The 25,660-nt window shown below is 51.5% G+C and overlaps 1 protein-coding gene across 2 annotated transcripts in view; it reads right to left on the bottom strand.

Annotated features, from left to right (window-relative positions):
- Nucleotides 1-669: 669 nt before the first annotated feature.
- Nucleotides 670-25,660, bottom strand: part of EFNA3 (ephrin A3) — a 58,221-nt gene continuing 33,230 nt past the window's right edge. The window contains exons 2-5 of one of the 2 annotated variants that reach the window (XM_081841305.1): nucleotides 7,442-7,731; nucleotides 3,814-3,879; nucleotides 1,863-1,940; nucleotides 670-914 (exon numbers count right to left, since the gene is read on the bottom strand). In XM_081841305.1, the coding sequence (XP_081697431.1) occupies nucleotides 793-914; nucleotides 1,863-1,940; nucleotides 3,814-3,879; nucleotides 7,442-7,731 (556 nt within the window). In that variant the 3' untranslated portion in view covers nucleotides 670-792. The remainder of the gene's footprint in view (nucleotides 915-1,862; nucleotides 1,941-3,813; nucleotides 3,880-7,441; nucleotides 7,732-25,660) is intronic. The other variant, XM_081841306.1, reaches the window with a different exon arrangement.

The following is a 25,660-nucleotide window of genomic DNA, read 5'->3' as shown; positions in this document are numbered from 1 at the left end:
CACCCTACACGCACCCTCCAGCTTGAGAGTCACCAGGAAGACAGTGTATTTTGCTGCCGCCGCCACCTATCTCTGGGGTGGGCATTCCTGGGGCACAGTGCCCGCACCCCCTACGCAGGGCGCACAACTCTCCTTTGCAAAAGTTTTCTCAGGCCGTGCAAAACACTCCCCGTGTCCTGACCTGAGCCATTTTTTAAAAGTTCCTGAAGGTGGTTCTGTTTCTCCAGATGCCTTTTTTCTTTTTCTTTTTTTTTGCAGTGAGGGCATTGGAAAAGGCGGGCAGGTTGCCTATTGCTGCGGTCCTCAAAAGCGACTGGGAGCCCGGCAGGAGGAGGGAAATGCCATATTCTGGTTTTTTTTCTTCTCCGGGACACCAAAACAAAACCCTGGCCGCCCCTCCAAAAGTCTGCAGGAGAGGGAGGGCCTGCTCTGAAATACCCGCCATTCCCCTCACACACATGAGCAGCCCCAGTGAGCGGCAGACCGGGGGGGGGGGGAGAAAAATCGGAAGCGGATAACCCCCCGCCACTGGTGGGGAGGAGCAGGAGCAGGAAGAAGGGGCAGCACAGCCAGAAAGGTCAGTCGTCCTCCATCTTGGGGCCTTTCCTCCTCTGCATCACCTCAAGCTGCCTCCCTTTGGAATTGTATTTCTTTTGATATATAGATTAAAAAAAAGGTCTGGTGTTTTCTCTCTTTTTCTTGTCCTCAGAAACAAACCGGGCAGGGCCGCTGGCACAGGCTGGGTCGGTGAGCTTGAGTCGGGGCCCCTCTCCTGCGGCGACTCGCGGGCGGCTAGGAGGCCAGCAGGGTCATGAGGAAGAGGGCAGCAGCCACCGCCAAGGGTAAGTGTTCCCGCTTCGGACTCGTCCCGCTGATGCTTTTCTCCAGCTTAGGCATCTCGGGGTTAAAATTATCTGGAAGGGGGGAGAAAAAGAGAGAGAAAGAGAGAGAAAAGGGGAAGATTGGACTCTAGCAAGGAGTTGGGCACCCTCTCCCCTCCCCTGGCAAGTGCCTCCTGCTCAAAGCGCCTTCAAGATGGCGGGCAGCAAAGGATTCTGGGTATCAGGGAGGAAGACGGCTGCTACCCCACAGCTCAAGGGTCAGGGACCCTCTTCCTGCGGTGAGTGCCTCCTGCTGAAAGCACCTTCAAGATGGCGGGCAGCAAAGGATTCTGGGTATCAGGGAGGAAGACGGCTGCTACCCCATAGCTCAAGAATCAGGGACCCTCTTCCTGTGGCGAGTGCCTCCTGCTCAAAGCTCCTTCAAGATGGCAGGCAGCAAAGGATTCTGGGTATCAGGGAGGAAGACGGCTGCTACCCCACAGCTCAAGGGTCAGGGACCCTCTTCCTGCGGTGAGTGCCTCCTGCTGAAAGCACCTTCAAGATGGCGGGCAGCAAAGGATTCTGGGTATCAGGGAGGAAGACGGCTGCTACCCCATAGCTCAAGAATCAGGGACCCTCTTCCTGTGGCGAGTGCCTCCTGCTCAAAGCTCCTTCAAGATGGCGGGCAGCAAAGGATTCTGGGTATCACAGAGGAAGACGGCTGCTACCCCATAGCTCAAGGGTCAGCGACCCTCTTCCTGCGGTGAGTTCCTCCTGCTCAAAGCACCTTCAAGATGGCGGGCAGCAAAGGATTCTGGGTGTATTGGGGAAGGAGACGGCAGCTATGCCACAACTAGAGGGCTTTATTACCCAGTCCAGGACAGATAGAATTCTGGAGAAGTTCTTGCCCTTTTTCCAGCAAGTGGAGGGGGGCACTGCCAACAGGGAGGGGCTGGTGTTTTGCTGAGTCTCCGGGAGAAAAACAAGCGCCCTCTGCCGCCCCCACCCCAGCAGAGAGAGAGCACTGTGGGCATCACTCACCCAAGTCCTCGATCTTCACCTCAGGCCCTATAGTGAACTGCGGGAGGGTCGGAACCGCTTTCTCCCCAGAATGCGACGCTGTGGGCAGGAGAGGGTGGGGGGGAAGAGGGTTATGCCCAGGGGGGAGAGAGGACGGCGACCAGGCCCCAAACCCCACCGCCCCTATGTTGTGGTTTTCACCCACCCCACCCCAGTGAAGCTTGCTGCCCCCCAACCCTGGCACCAAGGAACTCCCAAACAAGCCAGGTGCCCCTTGTATGTGGTTGGGGGGGGGGGTGAGATGTCAATTGAGGCCACTGGGTCACGTGACACACAACGTAGGTTTTTGGGGGGAGAAAATGGAGCATGCACCAGGAGCGCTGTGGGTGTGTCAGAAATGATGAACAGCACCTTGTAGGGAGTGGAGTATTATGGGGTGCACAAAGAGCACAAATCTGTCACTGAGTTTCTTTTTGCTAAGCCATAGTGTGGATTATCATTAGCGGGCTGTTAAGCCTTAGTGTCCTTTTCAAATCGACGCCATCAGAACATAGGCAGCGGCCCTATTGAGAATCAGACCAATTGGTCCACCTGGCTCAATACTGTCTACACTGGCTGGCAGCAGTTCTGTAGCATTTCAGATGGGACATTCCCAGCCCTTCTTGGAGATGCTGAGGACTGAGCCTAAGATCTTCTGCATGCAAGGCAGGTGCTCTACTGCTGACCTCCTCTTAAATATAATAGTATTGTTCTAGTCCTCATGGTTTTGACCAAACGGCTGCTGTAGGAATGTATGGCACTGCCTTATTCTGATTCTTAGTCCATCTAGCTCAGGGATCTCTGCGCTGACTGGGGCTGATGGGAGTTGCAGTCCAAAAATAGCTGGAAGGCCCCAGATTATGGGATGGAGACACAGAGGCATGGCTGGTGCTGAGTGCCCTCTGGTGCTCACTGCGCCTATCCCCCCCCCCCCGAAATTATTCATGGTGCTCTGTGTCGGAAACGCTTTGGGTATTTTGATAGATAAGCCAGTGTGTAAATACGTAATACAGCAACCGTATCATTGCATGGAAGTATTGGGTAAATGGCATAGGCTGTGTAGAACGCGATTAATAAATTAACAGCGACGATAAATGTTATGAAATATTCAACGGATTTATGCACTTATTTAAACAGCCAGAGGTCAGTCTCACAGGCCACAGGGAAGGAGGGGCTGTTTGTCACTGGAAAGTGAGGAGAGACAACTGCCGCCGGGGTTTGTCTGCTCTCTCCGAACGCGCCCCCTGCGCCGAATGAGAGAAAAGTAAACATTACGAAATCCCCTTTTCATCTGGGCATGCCGGTGACCTTTCCTTCTGTTGCACCTCCATTTCACCACATGGGGGCGTGTTAGCAAGAGAGAGCGCAACCATGAGGACTAGCAGCTTGCTTTTGAAGGGGGGCGGGAGCAGCAGGTAAAATTTCTAAGAAGTATCTACACAGCGCCCTGTCCAAGAGGGCTTGCAATTCGCTTTGGAAAATAAAAACAGCACAATGATAATGAAGATTCTCAGCATGCTTTGCTTAGCACCAGGTTCTGTGGTGCAATTGCAGAAAGCATGGAAACACAAACAGAGTGAGAAAAAGTCGGCTGCTTGGAACCTCTGCAGGCTTTTGCACCCCAGATAATCCTTGCTCCCTTTGGTCAGGCACAGATATCTAGAGCAGCACAGAAGAAGAAAAATGAGGGGCTTGTATCCACTTCTCAGAGTAGACCCATTAACTTGAATGAGCATGACCATTTTTCCTAACAGGTCTACACTGAGTCGAACTTGGCTGGATGCAACGCAGTTGTGTGTTTGCATGGGATGAACGTGCTCAGAGCGTTTGGGACAAGGGATGTGTCTCGCGCACACAGGGGGTGACGGGGGTGCCCCAGGGAGGTGGGGGTGCCAGGTGGGGGATCAAAAGAGAAAAGGAGCCGGGCACTCACGGGAGGCGCAGCAGACAAAGACCTTCATTCGGAGGCAGGCCCGGCGGTGGTTGTGCGTTGGAGTCGCTGGAAAGGAACAGAAAGCAACATCAGAAGAGGCCGCTGGATCAGGCCAAAGGCCCATCCAGTCCTGGATCCTGCTCCCCCATTGGCCAGCTGGATGCCCCAATGGGAAGCCTGCAATCTACTGTTCAGTGGTAGACTGCCGTAGGACATGGAGGTTCTGCTCTGAACTGCTGTGACATCAGAAGAGCCCTGCTGGATCAGGCCCAGTGGCCCATCCAGTGCAGGATCCTATTACCCAGCTAGTTGTGGGGGGGGGGGCATTTTTTTCTACCTGCTTTCTTAAGAAAGAAAGGAAGAGGTATATTTGCAGAATAGGCACCCACACACCCAACAAATTCATAGGGCGGGAGTTCTATTAGCTAAGTCAAAAGGAACCTCCTTGGGCAAAGGCAGTCTATCTGAGACTGACCCTGCAGGCAGAAATCTCCCTGCCCCTGTCCAGGGCAGACAATACCGAGCTGGACGGGCCAACAGTCCGACTGCTTGGTTTATAAGGCGGCTTCCTATTTAAATCAGCCCTTCCTCCAGAATCTTGAGGCCTAGCATCTCGCTTTTATTTTGAGGGGAAGGGCACAGCTCAGCGACAGAGCACTTGCTTTGCATCCAGAAGGTGGAATCCCCAATGACATCCCCAGTAGGGCTGGAGAGGCACTGCAAGACAACGACTGGACTTAGATGGAGCAATATTTTGCATCTGTGTCAGCCAGCAGCTCCATGCTGCCCCCACCCCTTGAGGGGGGGCGCCTTGGCTGTTGCCCAACAGCCCGGATTTCTGGCGCTGGTCCCAGAAACGCACCTTCCACCTGCTGACATTCTGCAGATGAGAATCAGGGCAGCCAGCCTTGTTTACTTGATCCGTATCTGTTTGCACCCCGGAAGGATCACGGCCTGAACTAACCAACCCCCACCTTTGCCCGTTCCTCAAGGCTCCCCCCCCCTGCTCCTTGGCCGCCTTCGGGATCCGGCCCCTTGGCAAGGGACCCCTCCGCCTTTCAACGCAAGGAGGAAGCATTAGCAAATTGATCAACACGGTCCTCCGTCTCTCCTTCCCTTTAAAGAAGGCGAGGAGCGTAATCTCTAGTAAAAGGTTTAATCTCGTGCTCGGATCTGGTTGTACTCATTATAGACGTGCTCAGCAACATTTGCTGGCTGGATAGGCAGGGGGATTTTTTGAGGGGGGTGGGAGGAGAAGGGAAAGAGTCCACTGGCAAACTTGGGTCTTCTAGTTGGCCCGCTGGCTACAGCTACAAAAGCCAGTGTGTTGCAGAGGTTGAGAAAATGAGAGGGGGAAACAACCTATTTGATTATTCCATTTGCATTCCACTTTTTCTCTTATGTACAGTGGTGTCTCGCAAGACGAAAAGAATCCGTTCCGCGATTCTCTTCGTCTTGCGGTTTTTTCGTCTTGCGAAGCAAGCCCATTGACGGCTTAGCGGATTAGCGCTATTAGCGGCTTTTAACAGCTTTTAGCGGCTTATCGGCTTAGCGGATAAGCGGCTTAGTGACTTAGAAAAAGGGGGGGGAGGGAAAAAAAGTCGGAAAAACTCGCAAGACATTTCGTCTTGTGAAGCAAGCCCATAGGGAAATTCGTTTTGCGAAGCGCCTCCAAAACGGAAAACCCTTTCGTCTAGCGGGTTTTTCATCTTGTGAGGCATTCGTCTTGCGGGGCACCACTGTACACACATAAACTGGGATAGCTCTGCTGGTAGAGCACGAGACTCAATCTCACGGTTGCAGGTTCGAGCCCCACGGTGGACAAACGATTCCTGCATTGCAGGCAGTTGGATCCTTGTGGTCCCTCCCACCTCTACAATTCTAATGATTCTTTCCCTTTTCCATTTCATCCTCATTTCCATTTCAACTCTCTGAGGCAGGTTAGAGAGAGAGGGACTGGCCCCACGTCGCCCAGTGGGCTTCATAGCCGAGTGGAGATTTGAACCCTGATCTCCCAGGTCCTAGCCCAGCACTCGAACTGGTACTGTTGGCCTCCCAGCAGCCAGCCCAACCAATCATTAGGGATAATGGGAGTTATAGTCCAAGACTGGACCTGGAGGGCCACAACGTTCCTATCTCTATACCAGACACACATCCCAACCAATCAGGGACCACATATTTAATGAACTTAAGAGAGGTGTTAAACAGGGATGGAGAACCTTTGGCCCTCCAGATGCGGCTGGTCTCCAATGCCCATCAGCCCCAGCCAATGTGGCCAATGGTCAGGGACGATGGGAACTGTAGCCCAACAATGTTCTTGGGCTCCAGCTCCCATTAGGCAGCTAACAGATCCTTCCCTCCACCCATTCACGCTGGAGTCACCCTGTCCCATATCATGTGATTCTCAAGGTGTAGATTGGGCCTGAGCAAAGCTGCGCCCGAGTTTAGCCAGGGCTGCCCCCTGGTGGACCCTAGAAATACATGCGACCACTTAGTCCTGCCAGGTGACACGAGGAGTAAGAGGTGTGGAGGGCAGAGGAAATGTGTGCGTATGCATCTGAAAGGAAGGATTTCCTTTCAAAAATTGGTCAGGTGGAGCAGAGAATCAGCTGTCTTTAACTATCTTGACCTTTCAGCAGCCTTAATGGGAGATAGAGGCCTCATCTGCCCCAGACATTTATAGCACTATGATGCCACTTTAGATAGTCATGGCTTCCTTCAAGGATTCCTGGGAACCAAACCTTATTCAAGGGGCTAAGAGTCTTTAGGAGTGCTTTAATTTTAAGGCACAGATGCGGCCAAAGCATTTAAGATTGTTGGATTAGGACTGGGGAGGCCCTGGTTTAAATCTCCACTCAGCCACCGAGCTCACTGGGTGACCTTGGGCCAGCCACACTCTCTCTCAGTCTCAACCCTAACACCCCTTGCTGGGTTGTCGTGAGAATGGGGGGAAAGCAGGGTTGGAAAACTGTGTGCATCCTCAAGCTTCTCAGAGGAATGGTGAGATATAAACACAAATCAATCGACTCTACTGTCTACTCAAATCAGGAGCGGGAGATTAGACACAAGACCTTCTGCATGCAAAGCAGGTACTCTGCTACCAAAAAAAGATTCTAGTCCTCATTGTTCTGGATAAAAAGTTCACTTAAACAGGGACACAAGAAGCTGCCTTATCCTGAGTCAGACCACTGGTGCATCTAGCTCAGAAGATGAAGGGAACTGAACCCAAATCCTTTACCATTGAGTTTATGGGCCCTTTTCCAAAGACTTCCCGTGTTCACAAGATGTTTCCCTCTACTGAATAAGCCCTCTGCACCATCAATCTCATCCCTGTCTAGTCTTCTTCAACCATGGGCCCCCGGCCGATGTTTTGGACCTCAGCTGGCGCTGATGGGACTTGCAACCCAAAACCTCAGCCAGGCCCCAGTGCAAGAAGACTACTTCGGTTCTGACTAGCTGGGAGCTCTCCCAAACCCTTCAAGCCTCAGAAACAGGTCCTTCCGATCACTTGCTAACAGAGACCCTTTTCTCCCTCAACGGATGGTGTCAGGGACGGAACTCAGCCCCACCCCTGCACCCCACCCCTTGCATTTAAGGACTAGGGGACGGTTGCATCTCAAAGACTCACAGATGTAGTAATACTCGTGTCCGGCGTGGAACTCGTAGCCCAGCGAGAAGGCGCTGTAGCGCTGGAACTTCTCCGAGAACTTGATGGGGCTGTGGGGAGCGTGGGGCCGGTTGCACTCCCAGCGCTTGAAGCCCTGGCTGATGTTGCACGTCCGGTAGCCCTCGTGGTTCACCATGTAGAGGATGTACTGCTCCATGCGCCCCTCGGGCACAGAGGCGTTGTAGTGCGGGCAGTAGATGTCCAGGTAGTCGTTGACGTTCACCTGGACCGTGTAGCCTTCGCGACGCAAGCTGGGAAGGAGAAGGAGAAAGGGGGGGGGGAGAGTCAGGATTGGTCCCAAGCAAGCAAGCAAGCAAACAAACAAACCACAATTCACCTTTTCACCCCTTGCTTTTTCCTGTAAGACCTATTGCAGTCGGTCTACAGGCTCATCACAGCTATCTGCCAATCACCCATTCCCACCACCCTTCTGAGTAATACCCCTCCCCACCTTCTCACTATATAGAAGGGTCTGGAAACTTCTGTTTCAGTGTATCTGAAGAAGTGTGCATGCACACGAAAGCTCATACCAAGAACTGACTTAGTTGGTCTTTAAGGTGCTACTGGAAGGAATTTGTTTTGTTTTCACAATTCCTCAGTTTGTGGAAGGAGCATTCACACACGTGTGTCATTTTCAGATCCTGCACACAGGCGGAAATATTATTATTAAAATAATAGGAATCCAAAATAGGATATCCAAAATACTCCGAATCAGCAAAACGCAGCCAATATTAGAATTATAGAGTTGGGAGGGACCAATGAATTTAGATTCATTCATTTCGACAGGTCTGTGCTGAGTAGCTGGATACAACCCATGGTTGTTGTTATTATTATTGGCAATAATAATCTATGAATTATTAATAGTTAATAATGTCACTTTTCCATTGCCTCTCAAATGCCAACAACACAGTGACTAATTAATTATTCAATTTATCTCCTCCTTCCACCCAAAGGAGCCCAGCCGTTGGATAGCTCAGTTGCTACAGTATGAGACTCTTAATCTCAGGGTTGCGGGTTCAAACCCCACATTGAGCGAAAGATTCCTGCATTTGCAGGGGGGTTGGACTAGATGACCCTCGTGGTCCCTTCCGACTCTGCAATTCTATGTTTCTGCAAACGACAAAGCAGCAAATAAACCCAATTTAAAATAAGCACACCTTACAAAATCATGTAAAAATGATTAGGGGTGATGAAGAACATCAGATGTGGTATGCACTTTTTGGGGGGGCCGGGGGGAGGTGGAGAGGAGAGAGAAAACGCAAGGCTGCTACATGCAGGTTGTGGCTCCCTCCTGAAAGGTACCTGCTGTCTTAGATAACAAAGCACAGTCACAGCCCAAGTTTAAATTCATATAAAAACTGATCAATGTATTTAAAAGTGTTAATACATTTGCACAGGGACTACAGTCTGCCTCAATACCTTTGAATGTAAAAGCAAGGAAATGGGTATAAATGCCAGTACTTGACAACTGCACCCCCAGCCCAAAGGACCCCCCCCCCATCAACAGCAAGGAGTTTGGGGTTCTCCCAACGCCCAAGATTGGGATGAAGTTCCAAGAGGCGACCACTAGAGGCCGCAGAACGCAACCTGGCACCTTTTCCACCAGTTCGGGATGAGCTTGCCATTCATTTCAACGAAACACGTCCGCTGGGCCCTCCCAATACAAACAGCACCCCCAGAATCAGAGCCGTGTCTGCCCCAATTCCCTGCAGGAGCAGAGAATACAGTACTGGGGGTGCAGCACTCTGAAATCCCTCACCATGTTTGAGGTTGGAAGGGACTCCCAGCCCCATCTAGTCCAACCATCTGCGCTGCAGGAATCACAGCTAAGGAATCCCTGACACACGGCCACCAAGCTCTGCCTATGAAGGAGCACTTTCCGAGTGAGTCCGCTCCAATGTTACATAGTCCCACTCAGAGCAGGGCTAGAATTTGTCCCCCAGGCCCCTCTGTTTGTCCCTTGAATAATGGGGGTGGAGACGCTCCTTCAGGTATACTGGGCAGAGGCTGTTTAGGGCAGGCACAGGCAAACTCCGGCCCTCCAGATGTTTGGGACTACAATTCCCATCACCTCTAGCTAACAGGACCAGTGGTCAGGGATGATGGGAATTGTACTCCCAAACATCTGGAGAGCCGGCGTTTGCCTATGCCCGGTTTAGGGCTTTAAAAGTCAGCACCAACACTTTGGATTGTGCTCGGAAACGTACTGGGAGCCAATGTAGGTCTCTCAGGACCGGTGTTATGTGGTCCCGGCGGCCACTCCCAGTCCCCAGTCTGGCTGCTGCATTCTGGATTAGTTGTAGTTCCCGGGTCACCTTCAAAGGTAGCCCCACATAGAGTGCATTGCAGTAGTCCAAGCGGGAGATAACCAGAGCATGCACCACTCTGGCGAGACAGTCGGCGGGCAGGGAGGGTCTCAGCCTGCATACCAGATGGAGCTGGTAGACAGCTGCCCTGGACACAGAACTGACCTCCATGGACAGCTGTGAGTCCAAAATAAACCCTAGACTGCACACTTGGGAGGTGGTAACAACAACAACAACAACAAGGCACCTTTGAAGGTAAAATTGAAATCTGTTCCTCCACGCACTTTTCCCTCTGTCTTCGCCTACCACCAGCATGTGGCCCTCAGTAAGGAAAAGGCCTCCTTTGCTTTCAGACCCTCAGGACTAAAGAGCGTGGGGACATCATCTGACGCAACAGCAGAGGCCTGATGGGTGCCTGAACAAGCTTCCTGGTGGCTGGTGGCTGGGGTTGTGTTTGTGTGTGTGTGTGCATGCAGGGTGGAGATTCCGTCTCCCGCACAGCTGGCAAAACCAGAATAAAAAATAATGCAACGGCAGGAGTTATGTAAATGCACTCTCATTTGCACGACTGATACAGGCAAAAAAATTCAGTGCTGTCCTGCTGCGGGGGGGGGGGCGGGGGGGCGAGGAAAGACCCGGGTTCAAATTGCCACTCAGGTGGGTTTTCCTCCAAGCAACTGCTCTCTCTCATTCGGCCTGTCCTACCTCGGAGGGTTGCTGGAAAGCCGAAAAGGGAGAAGGGTTGGGAGACAGAATCATAGAACCGTAGAGATGGAATGGACCCAGGGGTCATCTAGTCCAACCCCCTGCAATGCAGCAATGAAGTACGTCACCCTTGCTTCTCGTTTGAAACAGTTACAGTGCTAGAATAAAAATAAAACGGTGCATTGTTTTCACACCCACACCATACAACGCAAAGCATCATTTATACACTTTTAACAGTTACAGCTCTCCCCCTCCCATGAATCATGGGAACTGTAGTTTGCACCCTCACAGAGCTCCAGCGCCCTTAACAAACGACGCTTCCCACGATTCCTTGGGGAAAGCCTTGTGTGCTTTAAATGAGTGGTGTGAACATTAGAGTGGCATCAGGGATGCTTTCCGCTGTGAGTTCTGCATTTCAGGGGGTTGGATTGGATGAACCTAGGGGGGAGGTCCTTTCCAACTCTTAAAACTCTTGTTGTTGTTGTTTAGTTGTTTAGTCATGTCCGACTCTTCATGACCCCCTGGACCAGAGCACGCCAGGCACTCCTGTCTTCCACTGCCTCCCACAGTTTGGTCAAACTCATGCTGGTAGCTTCGAGAACACTGTCCAACCATCTTGTCCTCTGTCGTCCCCTTCTCCTTGTGCCCTCCGTCTTTCCCAGCATCAGGGTCTTTTCCAGGGAGTCTTCTCTTCTCATGAGGTGGCCAAAGTATTGGAGTCTCAGCTTCATTATCTGTCCTTCCAGTGAGCACTCGGGGCTGATTTCCTTCAGAATGGAGAGGTTTGATCTTCTTGCAGTCCATGGGACTCTCAAGAGTCTCCTCCAGCACCATAATTCAAAAGCATCAATTCTTTGGCGATCAGCCTTCTTTATGGTCCAGCTCTCACTTCCATAAAGCAGCCTTAGTTGGACGCCAGCTGAACTGAAATTCTTCCAAATTTTGCTTGAGGCCAGGGGACAAGCAGTGCTGGGCGGTCATTTTGCAGGATGAGTTTGTATCCGTTTTATAATGGATATATTTTTTAATCAAGCCAGACCCTGCACCTACCATCCAACCCCCTCCCCGTCCCCCCCTCGGCCTGCTCCCAGCTCTGCAGGTTGCCCGTGTATAAATGACAGGAGTCAGCCTAACGCCATCGGGCGTCTAGGGCCACGTTGATTGACACCTTGCGAGATCGGTCTGGACAGCAACAGTCATCTCGATGCGCCTGAAACGGACGCGACCTGCAGATGCCGGGCTGGGAAGACTCTGGTGCCCCTTCCTGAGCCACGAGGTCGTCCGTGTCGTCCCCCCACCCCTCTGCCTCCCCTAGACCCTTCCAATCCTCTCGCTTGAACCCGCGCAAGGCACCCTCCCCATGTTCTCCTTTTCCAAGCTTGTGTCAAACGGAGGGCGCTGAACATCGATTGGCCACAGACACACATGCTGTGCAGATGCGCTCTGCAAATTATTTATGTATTTCTAATTTGCAAAACGCAACTTATGTTAAGACTCCTGGGTGGTGCTGGAGGCGGCAAGGGACTGAGGATGAGAGCCGGTAAGCTGTTGGAATAGGACCTGGGAGAGAGCAGGGTTCGAATCCCCACGCAAAAGGGAAGCATGCTGAGTGACAGCTGCTTAGGCTGGAAGTCCAGATTTTGGGGCAGGAGTCAGTAAACTGTGAGTTGCAGCTTTCGTTCAGAAAGAAAGCAAACTTCTCATCTATATAATCGGCATGTTTGTGGCCTCGGGCCAGTCACTGTCTCTTAGCCTAGCCTACCTGTCAAGGTGGTGGTTGGGAGGAGAGAACCATTTATGCCAACTTGGGTTCCTTAGGGTGTGGTAGGGGAAAGCGGTATATAAAATGCAAGAAAAATAAAAATAAAAATGGAGAGCAATGCAATTTTCTTGGCCCACCAAACATACTGGGGAATAAGTTTCCTACAATGTAGGGGGTTGAACTAGATGACCCTTGTGGTCCCTTCCAACTCTGTGATTCGAGATGTGCAAAGACGCGTGCATATAAGAACAACAACAACAACATTTATACCCTGCACGTCTGGGTTTCCCCAGCCACTCTGGGAACGGCATCCAGGAAAGTGCACACATTGGTGAAAATAAGATATAAAGTTTCCTTGTATTAGAGAAAGCTGCTTGCAGAATTGTATGAGCCAAAACTGCATGCATAAATGTGTTTATCAGGAGAAAGTTACGCAAAAGAAATGAATTGCCAATTGCTGTGGAAATGTGGAGAACTGCATTTAAGATTGGAAAAATTAAGAAAACAAAGCTAAACTGAAATGGACAGATTCATCCATCCAGGCAGGGGAGGGACTCTCTTTATTCCTCCACCTGTAAAAATGATGCCAACATATCCGCATATAATCAGTCAATGTGGACCACAACTCCCATTATCCCTGCCCATTGGCCATGCCGGCTGAGGCTGATGGGGGTTGTAGTCTGAGAACGACGTTGTTGTTGTTGTTGATTCAATTTATATACTGCCCTTTATCCAAAAATCTCAGGGCGGCGTACACAGCGTTAGAAATCCCCCTTGTTCTAGGCGCATTTTGCAATAGGGAATTTCATTAGTGTGATCTGTTTCTGAGCTCTGGGCGCAGTCCTGTGCCTAAGATTTCCGAAAACTGCAGAGTGGAAGGAAAGGAGGACCTTTTTCTGCCTCCCCACTTCCAGCCACTCTCTGAAGACTGGAGAAAAGACCCTCTTAAGAACATTAGTGGCGGGGGTGGGCAGAGGAAGAACTAGACCATGTGAAAGTTCATTCATTTTCAGCTTCGTATTCTTGTTATGAAAAAAAGCGTGCCTAGTTCCGTTGTTGCGCCCATAACCTGGGTTTGTGGTGCCATCTAACACTGGGTGTACACCATTAAGAACATTGTTTTTCACTGCATTGTTGAACTACAACTCCCATCATCCCTGCTTTACACCTCTGCAGGTGCATTTAATATGTGTTCCCTGATTGGTTGGGACATGTGTCAAGGACAGGGGTGAGGAACCTGCGGACCTCTGGATGTTGCTGGACTACAGGCCACAATGGCTGTGGCTGATGGGAGCAGGAACCCAACAATATCCTGTCTTTCAAGGTAATCACAGGCTGGTATCTTGGGGCCACTGCGTGAAGAGATCAGTCCTAAGCACGGGGAAAACACCATATTCAGGACCACCTTTCATGTTGTGATGGTGCACAAAACCAGACTGAAGTATGAACCAGGCCAGCCACTAAAAATCAGATCCTTCTCTGTGTCCCAACCCTCCTTCAGGAGGTGGGTGGCAATCGATTACGGGGCCTTTGTGGTGGTGACCCCCCAAAAGCATCCCCTCCAGAAAGAGCCACCGGTCTCCTACTCATTTTCCCCTTTCCACTCCCCATGTGCTATTTAAATGCTGCTGAGTGTTCTGTTTATAGCCCCATGTGTGTGATTTTAAAGATGGATTTCATTTTTAGTTTTTTTTAATCCCGTATCTAAATTTTACCACAAATTCTATAAGTTGTGCAGCCGCCCAAAAGCCTCGCGAAACAGGAGGAGGAAAGTGGGGTGTGGGGTGGTGGTTGGTGGATTCATTATTTACGTAAAACGCACTGCCAACTCTTGTGATTTGAAGGCAATCCCAGGAATGATTTTTTTCAAGGGGGGAAAAACACACCCACACACTTTCTGCCGAAAGGGAGAAAATTCCAGCAGCCAGAAGGAAGATGTGCCAAAGATAAAGGAGTGTGTGTGTGTGTGTTTGGGGGGTGGGGGTTATGAAGAACTTGAAAAGGGATGCTGAGGAGCGGGGAGGGGGAAAAGCCCTTTAAGCCGCTCTCCAATCTGTTGAAAGACAGGGAGGGAAGAGTTGCAGTCTAGCTCTAAGACAGCTTCCTTGCAAGGATAATGGCCTTACCCACCCAGAGGGCTAGGCTGCTGATGGGGACAGGCTAACTGCAAGCAGCTCACTCTGTTGCAGGATGAATCCCAAGCTCAGTTGGTAGAGCACGAGTCTCGTAATCTCCGGGTTGTGGGTTCGAGCCCCACGTTGGGTAAAATATTCCTGCACTGCAGGGGGTTGGATTAGATGACCCTCAGGGTCCCTTCCAACTCTAGGATTCTGTGAAGCTTAGATCAAACACTCTAAAATGTGGTTAAGGGCTCTTTCCAGGGAGAAGAAAGTTCATCTCTCCCAGCTCACAAGCCCCACTTAAGGTAGCCCGAGAAAGGCTGGAAGGAGAATCTTAATACAGTGGTACCTTGGGTTAAGAACTTAATTTGTTCTGGAGGTCCGATCTTAGCCTGAAACTGTTCTTAACCTGAGGTACCACTTTAGCTAATGGGGCCTCCCGCTGCCACCGTAGCACAATTTCTGTTCTTATCCTGAAGCAAAGTTCTTAACTCGAGGTACTATTTCTGGGTTAGCGGAGTCTGTAACCTGAAGCGTCTGTAACCCGAGGTACCACTGTACGTTTGTGTGGAAAGAGGAATTATTATGCTCAAGACAATCCGTCCTCTACACAATTATTAAGCTTAATAGACAATTTTATTTATTAGATTGAGGCTTCCTCCAAAGGAAGGAAGTGTATCCATGCTAACACAATTAAAACATATCAATCCTGATTCAATTAAAATGTCCACAAGGCAGTTTAGAACAACGTTCAAAACTTCTAAGAGCAATCACCTGGGTCACATTCGTGCCATACATTTAAAGCGCTGCGATACCACTTTAAACAGCCATTGCTTCCCCCAAAGAATCCTGGGAACTGTAGTTTGTGCAGAGAGTTGCTAGGAGGCCCCCCTATTCTTCTCACAGAGCTACAACCCCCAGAGTGGTTTGACAATCGATCCCTCCTCCCAGGGGGAACCTGAGAATTATGGCACTGTTGTGCTATAGGGCCTCCTAACAACTCCAGCAGCACCCATAGCAAACTACAGTTCCCAGAATTCTTTGGTAGGGGAAGCCATGATGGTTTAAAGTGGTATCGTGGTGCTTTCAATGTGAATGTGGCCTCGCTCTCCAGCCAAGAATTTCAGGACTGGCAGGGACAGGATGTTCAATCATCAAACGCCTTGGCAAACAGGAATGTTTTTTACATTTCTCCTCAAAGAAAACAGCGAGGGAGACTGACGCACCTCACCAGGGCAGGTGTTCGTTCCACAAATGGGGCACGGCCACCGAGAAGGCCCCGTCATGGGTCATCGCCAACTGGGGCAAATCATTTCAATAGCAAACTCATGTGGAAAAGTGTCAATGTCCCAGGAAGCTAAAGGGGGCCGGGGGGGGGGAGGGAGGTCCCATCATGTTTAGGGGATCCTCAAGATTTGCAGAATCATAGAATTGTAGAGTTGGAAGGGACTACGAGTGTCATCTAGTCCAACCCCCTGCAAAGCAGGAATAAGCAGATGTCCCATACGGGGCTCGAACCTGCAACCTTGGCGTGACCAGCACCAGGCTCTAACTCACTGAGCTATCCAGGCTGACTGTGGCGATCACACAGAGTTCCCGGACGTTTAACGGTCTATTGATCCCTGTGCCACCACTGTGATTGCTTTCCTGCTGCCACCAACCCGTTTCTCTCGGGTACACAAGGAGTCCAGACAGTTGTTAACATTAAACCAAATAAACAAGTTTATTTTATAAGCATTAACAAGTTTATGGTTTCAGATAATTTTTCTTGTCAGTTTCTTAATCTTAGTTTCTTTACTGGCCTATACCTTCCTAATAACTTCTAACTGATTATCCCAACTGTCTATCTGACTCGTCTTAACAGATTCTCTCACTCTCTCACGTCAAACTATCCCAACCCACAGACTTAACCTCCTTCTCCCTTCTCTAACACCAGATTGACCACACTAACTCTAACTCCTCCCCTTGGGTTCCCACTTGCCTATCACTTCACACTCATTTAACCCTTTCCTTATGACCCAGCATGATGTCACCTAAGAGGGCAAACGCCACACTGACCAAGTACAATTTTTATTTTTAAAAATCCAAGGGGAAAATCCTCCCCTAAGGAAGAAAAAAACACAATGAGAACGGACAGCTGTAGGCTGTTGCAAAATTTGCCCATTTGCAAAACTGGGGGAGGGATGGAATGGAGTACCCTGGCAGAAGGGCATGGCTGGCACCCTTAGGAGGCGGGAAACAGACCCACTTAATTGCATGTGTGTGTATTTTAGTGATGCATCTGTTCTTAAAAGGAATCGGGCCTCCCCTCTGCTTGATCTCGTTTATTTTCCAGGCCAGGAGTTGCAACTCCCAGCCTGGTGCGAACCCAGCCATTTGCTCAATTTGTAAAGCCGAAGTTGACAAGGGGAAGGCACAGGAATGCCGGCTGCGGCCCATCGTCTGTGTGCCCCCCCCCCCCGCGAAATAAATAAATAAATCCCGGCAGCTTGTTTTGCCAGAGCTGGCTGGCAAGGGGGCAGCTGAGTCTCCCCACATGAGCCTCCTCCTGCTGCCAGTGGCCAAATCTCAGGGGGTCGTGTCAGAGAACGCTCAGCTTCACACACCCCTCCCTGTCCGTTTTGCCCCTCCAGGGTGCCAGCTCCTAACAGGGCAAGAGGGATTTCGGCCTTTGGGCAGGCGCCAGGGAGTGCCCAAGGGGGTTGTGCTGTGCCAAAGCTTTCCCATCGGGGCTGCTGCTGTCACCCAGCAAGGGGTGAGTGTGTGAAAAGAGGAAAAAAGCTCACACAAGGGCCGCTGACGCTAATTGCATCCCACTGAGCAATTAAGATAACTTTGCTGACGAGCAAGAGCAAGGGCAGGCGAGAGCAGAGGTGGAGGTGAAGGGTGGGGTCCCTGGCAAAGAGAGGAGCAGGAAAGTGCTCCTCTACCCTCCTCCTCTCGTTTTCCTCTATTGAGGTGTGCTGAGAGAGGGGGGGGGGGAGAAAAACATACACATCTGTACAGAGGTCTGAGCTGAATGGCCACGTTAACGCACACACCATATCTTGAAAGCATGTTTTCACCTCCAAAGAATCCCGGGAGCTACAATTCCCAGCGTTCCCTGTGAAGAGGGACTGACTGCTAAACCAACTCTGGAAATTGCAGCCCTGTGAGGTTCTCTACCTCCAATAGCCAAGGCATGAAACCAGAGCAATACTTCCCCCACCCTCCCACCGTTGAGATGGTATTACCCAGAGACATTTGGGACAGAGAAGGATAGAGAAGGCTATTATTTGCATGACAGCTAAAACCAAACCATTGTGTTCAGGGGCAGTCTAAGACTAAGTAACAGTGCAAGAAACTCAGATATATAAGCTGATCACCAAATGGCACCTTAAAACTCGGTTACCATGACCACCACAACAGAATGTTTTTCTCAGTAAGTTGTATTATTATTATTATTGTTATTATTATTTGCATTTCTATACCGCTTTACATTTTAAAGAAAACATCTCAAGGCAGTTTAAAACATCAGATAAAACAATCCGGATTAAAACAAATGCAAACTTCCAGGAAAATATTTCAGATCTAAGGGACATTTTGCTTTCCCCATATTTATTTACCTCCTTAATTTATAGAGCTGCCCAATAGCAGAAGTACTCTAGGAAAGAAGTGTGGTGTAGTGGCTAGAGCGCCAAGCAGGGTGTGTGGCCGGGGGACAAGGGGCTGCCTGCAGCGCGTTCAAATCTCCGGTTTTTATGCATTTGGGGAGGCACAAACTGACTCTGGCCATTGCCTTCTCTGCCTCAAGGAACCTGCCCAAAACTGGGGGCAACTTGCAGAACGTGCGGGTGCGAGAGAGAGCCTTAGAAAAAGGGGAAAATCTAGTTTTCTGTGTGTGGAGTGCGGAGGAACGGCAGCCAACCCGCCCGTGACGCCCACCCCTTCTTCCCCACTTTCTCCACCACTGCTGGCACTAATCCTGTTACCCGTTAATGCTCTAAAAAGGTGCCCCTGGGGAGCTTCCATTACGCTGATCCTGCACCGCAAGGCCCCTCTGATGTGCTCAGGGGAGGCCCCAGCACTGCCTAATCCTGCCTGATTGGGAGCCCGGGCTTTGATAATCCTGACAGGCTGACAGGCCGCACACCAGCATGCATGCACGGCTCCGCCAATTAATTAGCCACGGTCTCCGCGCAGCACTGAACCGGCGGCACGGAGGGACGTAACCCTTTGCGCCTCCAACGGGGGGGGGGGGCGAGATGCAAGGCGCCAAAATGCCTCTAAAGACCAGGCGCTGGGGACAGATTCCAGGGGGCGGCTGGGCATGAGACACACGCACCCCAATGTGTGTGTAGGTGTGTCTCGTGCCATGGGGGAACTGGCTACGGGCTGCAATGGGGAAGCAGAACCTCCACAACCAGTGGCAGTGTATCTTTGACGGTCAGGGGAAATGCAACATTTGGATGAAAAAAGAGGCTGGATTAAAAGAAGCTTGTCTGGCCAACCCAGCAGAGCAATCCTTCTAAGGAGGGCTGAGATTCTAATTCATAAGCTGCTGAAAAGAGGTGTCTGCCATGGATGCTGAGAATGGAGCTTCCTCGTGCAATGGCAGTCTACCTCCAATGCCAGCTGCCAGGGCTTGGCTGCTGTCTGTGTGCCTGTTTTGTGAAGTTCTCAAGCGCTGGAGGCCTGGGATCCAAAAGAGAACGAGGCTGTTATATACTTCTGGCATGTCTCCTGTTCCCCAGTCTCAGAACCCAAATCTGATGCTCTTATCATGCAATGTAGTTCTGCTCTTGAGAACTTGCACACTGTAGCGGTGGAGACAGTAAGCGGTGAACCTGAAACTCAAGCAATCACATCTCTGCTCTGCTACTGTCTCAGGCCCCGAGGCCAGGCCTCCTTACTAGAAAACCTTGGTATTGATAGCACTCAGAAAGGAGGAAAAGCACTCATTACATGCTCAGGGGGCTCCCCCTCTCTTCTTACTTAGGTAGCCGTGTTTGTCCACTGCCCTGCACCCCAGGAACTGAAACTGATGTAGAAGGCTAATACCAACTGACCTAACAGCGTCATTGTAAGGATTATCAAAATCAAGAACACAAAGCACAGTGGAAGCTCAAAACGACTGCAAGCTAAGTCTGGTGGGATATTCTGCACTGTTGAACTACAACTCCCAACACCCCTGACCATTGGTCCTGCTGGCTGGGACTGATGGGATTTAGAGTCACACCTCTGAGTTCATTTAATATGTGATCCCTGATAGGTTGGGATGTGTGTCCAGTATGCAGTGGGGGAGCCTGTGGCCCTCCAGGTTTTGCTGGACCCCCATCACCTCTAACCACTGACCATGCTGGCTGGGGGTTGATGGGAGTTGCAGTCCGGCAACATCTGGAGGCCCACAGGCTCCCCGTTGCTGCCCAACAACAATTGTTCCGCATGACGTTCGTACATGGACAGTTCACCACGTCCCCGTTCTGTACCCATGCTAGGAAGCCGAGGGCAGGTTCACACACAAACACCCTTCAGCAACTCCCTGCTGGCCCATCGCTTTGCCACTGTCATCTCCTCCAGATTTCCAGCCCAACGAGCAAAAGCGCCTTGTGTGCACATCTTGAAATCGGAGGCCTTGGCAAGAGTGACAGGCAGCCTCTCTCTCCACCTTCCTTTGATGCATGAGGAGGGTCCGCCACACTCTGGCTGGAGGGGCTGCCATTGCCGCCTCTCCAACAAGTCCCGTGCCCAGGGGCAGGACAGCAAAGGACCCTCTTCTGCTGTTTAGAGGAACAAGGGTTTGCAGCTGATGCAAACTGCATCTCAAAAATGGTCCTCCACAAGCATCAAAAGCAGCATCTTTGCCCAGGGATGTGAGGTCTCTGGGGCCCTTCAGATGTGCTCAGACTCCATCTCCCATCAGCCCCCAGCCAGCATGGCCCATGGTCGGGGATGATGGGAACTGGAGTCCCAACAACAGCAGCAGCTGGCGAGCTTTCCCTGAGCTGAGGAGCCTAAAAAGTCCCGGGTTCAAATTTTGCCTCTGTCACAACCTCTCTGGCTGAATAAGCCATTGTCCGACACACACACACACTCACTCTCACACACACTATTAACATCTGGAGAACTGCAGGTTCCTCAGCCCTGCTCGAAGAAGCAGCATGGCTCAGTGGGTAGAGCATGAGACCCTTAATCTCAGGGCCATGGGTTCGAGCCCCATGTTGCGCAAAAGATTCCTGCATTGCAGGGGGTTGGACCAGATGCCCCATTCTGTGATTCAGTGCTGCACGGGAGAGATGCCAGAATGCCTCTCTTTGGAAGAGGTATTCGCTCTCAAGATAGGTGGATACCTCTTAAGGGCTGAGAAGGGAGACCTGCAGTTCTCAGGACAGTGCTGGACCCAAACTTCCAGCAGGGCTAATGGTCAGGGGTGCTGGGAACTGTAGTCCAGCGACATCTGGAGGGCTGCAGGTTTCCCCACACCTGTCCTTGGCACACCTCCCAACCAGTCAGGGATCACACATTCAGCTGCACCTACAGAGGTGGAAAGCAACCATGTCTTAAGACTGCCAGGGTACTTGTATAGAATTCTTTTAAAAGCACACACAGGCCCAGATTCAGGAGGGACCTCATGTTTTCGCCAGGGTACAGGAATCCGCAGCAATAATATGCATGTTCAATATGCATCTCCCCCTCTTTCCTGGTCCCCCCAGGAACCTGCAACGCGGCTTCCATGTTAAGATCTGTTTAAATAATACAGAACGGTGCCCACACAGCTCCCTCTTAAAATTTGGCAACGGGAGCTTTTTGCAATCAATGGCCTATTCTGTAGGCGTTTAAAAATCGATGAACGCTTACCCCCAAAACCCAAGAGGTAGAAGAGGATGAAGGGGAGGCAGAAGAGGGTTTGCAGCTGGAACAAATTCCAGCCTCGCAAGTCCATCTGCACAGGCTGGAGAAACACCGGCGATCGGGGTACAAGTGGGGCTGCTTAGAGCGGCAGGTCTCCAACCTTTACAGATCCAGGACCTGCCTTCAGCCCAGATGTGCATAGAATCACAGAACTGTAGAGTCGGAAGGGACACCCAGGGGTCATCTATCCCAACCCCCGGCAATGCAGGAATCTCAACTAGGTTATCCCTGACAGATGGCCATCCAACCCCTGCTTAAAAACCTCCAAGGAAGTTCTCTCGCACTCTGTGCTTCTCCCCCCACCGTCAGTTTCAGCTCCCCACCTGCTCCTAGATTTCCCCTGCATTAACGCAGGCCTGATGGGTTGCAGAAGACCAGGCCTCATGCCATGCACAGCCCACAGCTTTCACCACCCCAGGTTCCCAGCCTAGGAGAAAGCCACTCTGCTAGTGTTCAGAGGCACCATCCCTGGTTGCTAGGCCTGAGGTGGGGCAGCAAAGACGCAGCTTCCTTGGTCTGCCTGCCCTTTCTCAGGGCTGTGCCAGTTAGGCCCTTTGGAAGTGCGGGCAGCGCCACACAGGAGGCAACGCATTATCCCCCCCCCAACCCCACACACATCAAGGTGCAATGATCCGCCCCAGAGCGAAATGTTCAGCCTTCCATCACCGGCTGCCTTTGAAGTGGTGTGAAAACGGCGTCTTGTGAAAAGGGAAGAGGCCAAGGTGGGACGAGGGAGGGGTCAGCCCTCATTGCGCCAGAGGAGCAGAAAGCGGCTGGCAGAAGGCCGCAAATAAAGTCAGGCGATCCCGCCCCGGACTAGCCCCTCACCGCCACTGCCGCACCCAGCCAAGCGAAATTCCTAAGCCAGCACCTCAAAGGGCAGTGCCCGGATTTCTGCAAGAAGCCTTGGCCAGGCTTCCAGACCTGCCTGGGGCACACGACCAGGAATAATCCCAGGCATTCAAGATCCCTGACAGGTTGGGACCTGCTTGTGTTCATCAGAGAAGCGTACAAAGGTGCTGTCTGTTGGGTCCGGCGGCTCACCCTGTCAAGGCCAGCGTTGTCTTGTCTGGGCTGGCAGGGACTCCCCAGCTTCTCCAGCAGAGGGCAGGCTTTCCCTTTGCCTCCTACCCAAGTTCCCACATCAGGGGCAGGGACACTCTGGTCCACAGGCCTCACTCTCTTGCCCACAGATTTTTTTCCACCAGGCCCTGTCCCTCGCTGGCCAGTGCCCTGCCCCCTGCTTAGAACCATAGGAAGCTGCCTTTTGCCACCAATGGTCATTGAGCTCAGTGCTGTTTGCACTGGCTGGCAGCACCCAGCGAGGCAGGTTAGGCTGAGGGGCTCAGTGAGCTTCATGGCTGAGGGGGCAATTTGCACCTGGGTCTCCTCAAAGACCCATGTGCGTCATGGGTGGCGCTGTGGTCTAAACCACAGAGCCTAGGGCTTGCCAATCAGAAGGTTGGTGGTTCGAATCCCTGCAACGGGGTGAGCTCCCGTTGCTTGGTCCCTGCTCCTGCCAACCTAGCAGTTCGAAAGCAAGTCAAGTGCAAGTAGATAAATAGGTACCACTCCGGCAGGAAGGTAAATGCCATTTCTGTGCGCTGTTCTGGTTATCCAGAAGCGGCTTAGTCATGCTAGCCACATGACCCGGAAGCTGTACGCTGGCTCCCTCGGCCAATAAAGCGAGATGAGCGCCGCAACCCCAGAGTCATCCATGACTGGACCGAATGGTCAAGGGTCCCTTTACCTTTTACCTCCTCAAAGTACCAGGCATATGATGCAGAAGGCCCAGCTTGGCTGCAGTCAGTGTGGGAAAAGGACCCAGGCACTACCTTGAAGCTTGAATTTGTTTTATTATGGATTGCTTTATTTAATCTTTTTGATGTGTTGTAAACTGCTTTGAGTCTTTTCCTTTAGGATATAAAGCGGTATAGAAATGAAATCAACAACAACAGCAGATTTCATGGGGGGTGGGGAATGGCACCTAGACATTCTGTTGTAGCAAACGTAACCTAGGCTACAGGTGCCATTAGGCGATCAGCTTATATATCTGAGTTCCTAACGCTGCTTGGGCTATGCACCCTTTGCTGGGAATAAAGTCGCACTGAGCTCCCTTCTGGATGGGCATGCATAGGATTGCACTTTGTAGCTGATCCAAAGCTGAACGTAAGACTGTGTTTGGGGAGGGGGGACAGCATCCCTCATGCTCAATTGAAATTATATAGTGAGCTCAGATCACTGCTCTCTATCCTCTCGCCAGAGAAAGCTCCTTTTTTGCGCAGGGAAGACGCAGGCCGTAATTCAGCTCAAACACCGCCTCCCTTTTTTGTAAGTGAAGCTGCAGGCAAAATTCAACAGGGACAGCAACCTTTCCCCTCTACCCCAAGTGACGGGAAACATCCCCTGTTGAACCTCTGCCTGCATCCTTACCCTGGTAAGCAAGCAGGTTCCGACCCAGCCGCAAACTTCTACTTGGATGCAAAACAACAGCCAGAGTCCCAACCCTCGCCTCTCCCCATGGCTCAGGAGAGAGAGAGAGAGCGGTGCTGAGGGTGCAAAGCACCCCCCCACAGGGATTGCTTCCTGCAGTGGGACCTATTAGAACTATCAGCAGCCTGGTAAACAGTCTCAGGAATAAACTGAAGTGCTGGAGAGGAGAATAAATTTTTCTCAGGGCTAAAAATCGGAGGCTGAGCAGCGATTTGTCTAAACCAGGGGCAGAGGGGTAACCTGCGGCCCTCTGGATGTTGTTGGGACTCCAAACCCCATCATTCCTAGCCTGCATGGCTGGCGGTCGGGGTGATGGGAGTTGTAGTCCAGCAAAAAAAAAAAAACAGCAGGTCCCACATCACACTTCACCCCATTTCCAGAATTTAAAGGAATCCAACTACAGTGGTGCCCCGCAAGACGAACGCCTCGCAAGACGGAAAACCCGCTAGACGAAAAGGTTTTCCGTTTTGGAGGCGCTTCGCTAAACAAATTTCTCTATGGGGTTGCCTCGCAAGACGAAAAAATATTGCGAGTTCCCGCAGCTTTTTTTCGCCCTTTCCCTAAGCGCTAAGCCGCTTATCAGCTGTTCCGCTGATAAGCCGCTTCTCAGCTGATCGCTAAAAGCCGCTAGACCGCTAATAGCGCTAATCCGCTAAGCTGTCAATGGGCTTGCTTCGCAAGACGAAAAAACCGCTAGACGAAGAGAATCGCGGAACGGATTCTTTTCGTCTTGCGAGGCACCACTATAGTGCCAAACGGGGGGTTGGGTGATTTCCAATGGTTTATGTAAATGAGTCCATTCACATCCATGTGGACTAGAAACTGCCCTTTTCTGTTTTAGGTGAAAGCTGCAGTTTGCCTGCACTTCCTGTTGGGGCAAGGTCCTCAAGTCCACTACTCTACCACACTGAATATCCGGCTGTTGCCACTCATTCTTCCCTTGCAATCTCCCTCTGGGTAGTGGTGGTCACCTGAGGCTCTGGTCCATGTGCCACCTCCAAGGGAGACCCGGAAGGTGGAGAGCACTCCCCCCCAACCCTATTCAATTCTCTCCCCAGGGCATCAACTTCCTCATCACTTCTGGACCACACAATGGCATTTTTATTTTCCCAACCGTTCAGATAGCACAGATCAATTGATGTTATACAGTGGTACCTCTCTGGAGCAAACGCAAGCCGCGTTTGTGCATCTGCGCGGGCGCAGGTTGCGATTCGTCGCTTCTGCGCATGCGAGTGACATCATTTTGAGCGTTTGTGCATGCGGCGAAACCCGGAGGTGATGCGCGCCGTTACTTCCAGGTCACCGCGGAGCGCAACCTGAAAACGCTTAACCCAAAGCTACTTCAACCTGAGGTATGACTGTAGTCTTATGTTTTGGACACGCTGATGCACGTCAGGGGGAAGGGCTCAGGGGCAGGACGCCCCAAGTTCAATCCTCCAGGGAGGGCAGCCTGAAACCCTGGAGAGCTGCTGCCAGTCAGTGCGGACCAGCAGTTCCCAAAAGGGGGTGGCCAGTGGCTACTAGCCACAACGTCTATGTTCTCCCTCCACGCTCGGGGTCAGTGATGTGCCTCCGTTGCCGGGAGCAGCGAGTGGGGAGAGTTGCTCAGGTCCTCTTGCAGGATGATGGAGGAGACGGGACTTTGGCCTGATCCAGCAGGCCTCTTAAGTTATTATGACTCCTCTACACACACACACACACACACACACACACACACACACACACACACTGCAGTGTGGTTCCTTGCGCTTCCGAAAGGACCTTGAGGATGCTGGAGCCACACCTCGACTTCTCCAAAGGAGAGTGCAGCTGCAAACCGCCAACCACCACCCCAGCACCCCCCTCGGGCCAAATCCCCGCCCAGGATGACGCTCGGCTCCTGCCCAGGCGAGTACAACGTGCT

This window comes from Podarcis erhardii (genome assembly GCF_964252035.2).
Source record: "Podarcis erhardii genome assembly, chromosome: 15".
Taxonomy (NCBI): Eukaryota; Metazoa; Chordata; class Lepidosauria; order Squamata; family Lacertidae; genus Podarcis; species Podarcis erhardii.
This window is presented reverse-complemented; position numbering and strand designations above follow the sequence as displayed.